This window comes from Symsagittifera roscoffensis, chromosome 6 (assembly GCF_963678635.1).
Source record: "Symsagittifera roscoffensis chromosome 6, txSymRosc1.1, whole genome shotgun sequence".
NCBI lineage: Eukaryota > Metazoa > Xenacoelomorpha > Acoela > Convolutidae > Symsagittifera > Symsagittifera roscoffensis.
In genome coordinates this window covers 30258256-30263575 of record NC_087067.1, presented here as the reverse complement: position 1 = coordinate 30263575, position 5320 = coordinate 30258256, and the positions used below count along the sequence as shown (strand labels likewise).

General features: G+C 37.1%; 1 protein-coding gene across 1 annotated transcript; it reads right to left on the bottom strand.

Moving 5' to 3' along the window:
* Window positions 1-425: 425 nt before the first annotated feature.
* LOC134848108 (neurofilament medium polypeptide-like) lies at window positions 426-5114 on the bottom strand. Its single transcript, XM_063865455.1, has 5 exons — window positions 4459-5114; window positions 3675-3864; window positions 3258-3585; window positions 1568-2714; window positions 426-1280 (listed from the first exon to the last, which is right to left on the bottom strand). Exons 1-5 carry the CDS (start codon window positions 4524-4526, stop codon window positions 1091-1093), a joined length of 1923 nt encoding a protein of 640 aa, XP_063721525.1. The 5' UTR covers window positions 4527-5114; the 3' UTR covers window positions 426-1090.
* Between the last annotated feature and the right edge of the window lie 206 nt (window positions 5115-5320).

Below are 5320 nucleotides of genomic sequence, written 5' to 3'. Positions count from 1 at the left end.
AGAATAGTCGTTTCAATTCTCAATGCTTAAAACGTTATACGAATTATTCCAATAGCATTTCCCTTCCTTTTGCAAGGGAATAAAAACATATTTCTTTTGTGGTGGCGGCGGCGTCACATTTTGTGAACACAATAAAATAATTCATGTTTCTGTTTCTATTTGAAATCAGAACAATAGCCATTTACTGTGCACAGAATGTTCCGACCATTGACTTTAAAAAAAATACAAAGAAGAAGATTTTTCAAATTAGCGTCGTTTCTTATCTGCGCGGCGTGATAAAAAGATCTGGACAAAAAATAAAAGGCATATTCGACATTTATACTAAACTAGGCTAATTGGAACACAATTTTTGTACAAAAATGACAAGAAAAACAAAAAGAAATAGTAAAAAAAATGTACCAAACTTTTTTCTTATTTTTTTTTTTAATTTTTGAAGTTTTTGATTTCCAACATGGCGTGGAGCTGAAGAATTCCGAAAGCCAATTTCACTCGAGCGAAGCTAAATGTTCACGACTCAAATTAAACTTAATTAAGCTATTGTAGGCCGGCACTCTCACGTATTAGCTCGAAATAAGACCAAAAACAAAAATTTCAAACCGCTTTTTCTCGACACTGATTTTTTTTTTCAAATCTTTTAAAGGAAGTTTGAATCACGACTGAAAGGGCTTTAATATGATATTTCACACAACCCATTCTGATGATTATTCGTGGTAGATGATTTTGCGTGAAAACAAATGTAAAAAAAAATAAAACGCCCTTATACAAAGTTCGGAACAATAATTGAATTGAATCGTTACTGCTGAAAAAGTGAGTTTTCTTTGCTAGACCATGAGCTCAAATTAAAATCCTTCACCAAATATTAAAGCACATAACGTTCTTTATCTTGCTAAATTTAGAATACTGCACAATACTAAATTTAGAATACTGCACAAGTCAACAACACGCAAAATGAGAAAGCTATTTCAAAAATATTGACTGCATCTGTTAACAATCTTCTTCATCGCTCCGTGATTAACTGAACTGATTTCTTATATTATTTCTTCCTTTTTCTCTCTTTGTCGTTTGCTTTGTCTCCTAGTAAGTTTTCGCTCTACATTTCTGCGAACTCTCTCTCCAGTTGTTGTATGATCTTGTCGGTGGTGCTATCCTTTTGGCCTCCTGGTCCCAGTTGGTTACCTGAGTCAGATACTTCTTCGTTTTTCGTCTCCACTGTCGTTGTCTCTTCCGTGTCTCCGTCTTGAATCACAGTCCGCTTCACCACTTCTTTCTTCAACACCACTCTAAATTAAACGACCATATTCACCACGATCATCATCATGGGATCAATCGTTTAACAACATTTTTTTAAATCAAAACAGAAAAATATCAAATATGTTCAAACATATATAAAAAACGTTACTGTACAATTAGATGGCTATGACCTGTGTTGTAGTTTCGTTAGGACATCTTACTGGAATTCAATTATCCTCAATTAGTGCTATTCCATTAGCCTTCAAGGGTTCCAACTAAACAACTCCTTAAGCAACGGAGATAGCATCTGAAAAATTAAAAACAAGAAAAAACTTGCCTTCGTTGTGTTTTGACCACCGGTTCCATCCCTCCATTCGCGTCATGGCCATCTGTATGACCATATGGCGAATCAGCCAATGCCTTCTCAATTAACTTCTCAGTGTCATCTCCTTCCTGTCCCTCATAGACGAACTCCTTCCTCTCCCCATTCGGATCCACCCGAATGATCCTCGTGATCTTCTTAGTCGTGATAGTCTCACTCTCCTCTTCACTACTGCTACTCCCAGTTTCAAACTCAGAACCGGACGACCCTTCTTCATCTTCATCTTCCTTTCCTTTTTCGCCCTCGTCGCTTCCCAATGTCTGTTGGATCCGAGACACAAACACAGCCTCCTTCCTTTGATTCACAGACGCGCTACCGTTGACAGCAGCCTCAACACTGGGTTTAGCAACTTCGTTCACCTCAACAGGAAGTTCAGCTTTCTTTCCACTAGATACCATCTCAACTTTCACAGAACTCAGAGACGGTTCCTCCTTCTTTTCTGATACCAATGGCTCTCTTTTTTCGCTTTGAGATGCTGCTGCTGGTTTAAGTTTCTTTTCTGTTACAGAAACCGTAGTTGTAGTAACCTTATCATCTAAATTTGTTGGCTCTTTTGGCTCTGTGATCGGAACTTTTGTATATTTGAATTCAGCCGTGCTGCTAAACCCTTTGTACTTAGGAGGGCTGCTTCCAACCAATAACCTTGCATTATTGCTGGTTGGCGACGTGATTTCTTTCACAGGTGAATTAGGAGTTTCCTTCTTGGGTGAACTAACTTTTTCCTTTTCCGGGGAATTTTCACTTGATTTAATTGGAGAATACGGCCCCAAAGCAGTTTCATTCTTTGCGTATGACTCATATTCTGGACCTTCATCATCCGATTCTGGTAGTCCGAAGAAATCTTTCCGCAATAGACTGTTCCTGTTGCTCGTCGACTTCAGAGGCTCGTCTTTATCCACAGGAGATTTAGCCGGTCTCATAAAACTGCTTTCAAAAGACTTTACTTCAACTTTTACTTCGGTCGGTTGCAGTTCTGTATGTCGCAGTGGCTTTCCGCTGAAAGTGCTGGATGCCTCCTTGGGTCTAATTGAATCTTCTTTCGACGGCTGATCGGATTCGTTCTTCAGCTTGCTTTCCAGAGTTGATATCAGAATCTGCAGCTCTGAAACATCCAAATTTCAAGTTCAGGCTAAAGTTTACTGCGTTCGCTCAACAATTTATTAGAAAGATATATTTTGTACAAAATGCGTTAAAAATTACAAACATAGCCAACAGAAAGTACAAAAAGAGTCAATGAATGAACTCAAGTAAACGAAAAAAAAATCTTTTTTTTTGGAAAAATCTCATTTATCGAATTTTCAAGTAAAAAAAGCCAACAAACAAAAAATGATGCGTACTGAATTTAAAAAGAAATCAAAAGTAAAACCGCAAAAAAGTAAATTTAAACCTGAAAAAATTTTGGGCCTTCCTGAAAAAAAAACACCACGACCTACATGAGAGTCTGAGCTACTTTCATTGACTCTTAAAAAAATTCGAAAAGTTTGGTTCGAATAATAAAATAGCGGGTCACAGTAGATAAAATTTCACAATTTATTGAGCTTTTCTTCCTTGTTTACACTGCGCCATTTAAGCTATATGAACGTCCTTGAAAGGAAGCTGTGAAAACCTTCCTATTTAAATCGCAATTATGTCCAGTATGTTTCACCTTTCTCAGTTGTGATCTGTCTGTCATTCTTTTTTCCTTTCAGCAACTTCTCCAGTCCATCATAGGCAGGCGACATAGTGTCCTTCACTTGTGTCTTCCTCTTCAGAACAGAGTCTGAGAATTTGTTTATGAACTGCTCCATGCCCATCTCATTGGCCTCTTTCTGCCACAGGGGAGATATGCACTCGGACACAATAAGGCACCAAACTTCTGATTCTTTCTTCGCCATGGAGTCAATATCGAATGGTCTCTTCAGTGGATCTGTTGATTCTACTTCGCTGCCCACTTTGAGATAGACCGAGCCAGATCCGAAACCAAGACCATCCGTCTGAAACACAAAAATAACTATCAAAATTAGGCACATTTTTCCAAAATACTTTCATGCAAAAAGACTGTACATACGCCTTGAAGACAAACCTGGACTTTTCTGTGATAGTACTCATGGCAGCAACATCCGCAACAACACCTGTTCTTGTGACAACAGCAGCATCTACAGCATTTGTAGGGCACACAGAAACAGCACTTGCAACAGCGCCACAGAAACGCGAGACGTCTCCTAACACTCGCCGTTGAACTATTGATACTGCTGCTTACGCTCACTCGTCTTCTGGAATCAAAAACAGAAATGCTTAAGAGACAATTCGTTTTCTTGTTTTTATTGCTTATTTACTCAGTTTCAGTTGACAAGGCAAATTAGTGTGCTTAGATCCTGCACTTGCAACTATTTTTTTTTTCAATTACTATTACCAAATTCTTAACACTTTTTTTCAACCCATTCCTGCAGCCGGTAAAAAGGTTTGACAAAACACTATTACGCTAAGATGCTTTTAAACTTTGTTTTAATGGTCTTCAATCTGAGGAATATAAGAGAAGAAATTTTGTAAAGCATCTACAACTAATTAATTATGTTCTCAATTTTTCATTCGTACTTGTCCTCAAGTAGATTGTATAGCGGACGAAAGTTGTGCTTTCTATCCTCTCGGATTTTCATTCCGTAAATGATCAAAAGCTGATTAATTTCAAATACTGATTGGAAAAAGTATATATCTATTTCTTATTAGCTCAATGACTACTGTATCAATTTGCTTTTTGTGATAACTAATTGAATACTTTTTATCTAACTGACATGTTCGGTCTCTTTTAAAACGGGATCAACGTATTGGCACAGTTGTATATATTTGATTGGTAGATTATAATTTACCTGTCAGATTGCACGATCTCAATTTCAGTCAATTTATTCTCGTCTGATTTTTTCTCTTTCGTCGCCATGATAAGATATATGCGTGCTTGTTTATTTCATCGACTCAAAAACTATTCTTGTTTATGATTATGAATAAAGACTTCGGGTGGTAATCAAATTTGAATAGAAAATTTCAATAAATAAAATAGAATCTGTGTTAGAAGAAATGGTGAAAATAGAAGTTAATGGACTCTTAGTTTTGTGACGGTTATGGCTTCATAACAGAATGATTGCACTAGTTAGTTAGTTCTACATAAAATAGGGTATAAACTAGCTCGAGTAGCGAAATGCTTTATTGTTGAGCCCCTAGCTGTTTGTAAAGACCATATTAAGCAATTTGGTAAAATGCAATGCAGCGGTAACGTCCTGGTTTAGCTATGCCAGTAGGCATTTTGCTGACTCAGTTATTCAGTTGCGTAAGACTTCAAATCATTTCCCCAAATAACACTGGCTTCAAACGTTTCAGCTGCTGCCTTTCATGGACAAATTTGCATAAAAGCCTGAAAGAACCATAAGCACATTTAAAATATTACTTAACCAATACAATTTTTTTAAAGGCCGTAATGATATAAATTAAATTTTGATAATGGCGCGCTTTACCAGCACTATGACTCGGTTCATTCAACTCCTTCAGTTATATCTGTTCAACTTTCGTTCCTTTACATAGCAAGCTTCGACAGCATATGTGACCTAAGCGGCATAGGATGAAAGATTGATTTTGCAAAAATGCGTGCAAACTTTTCATGAAATTGGGCCATTGTGTTTCTCTCTTTCTAAAAAGGATGCTCAAACACACTTTCTTTCCGGCTAATCGGCTTCAATC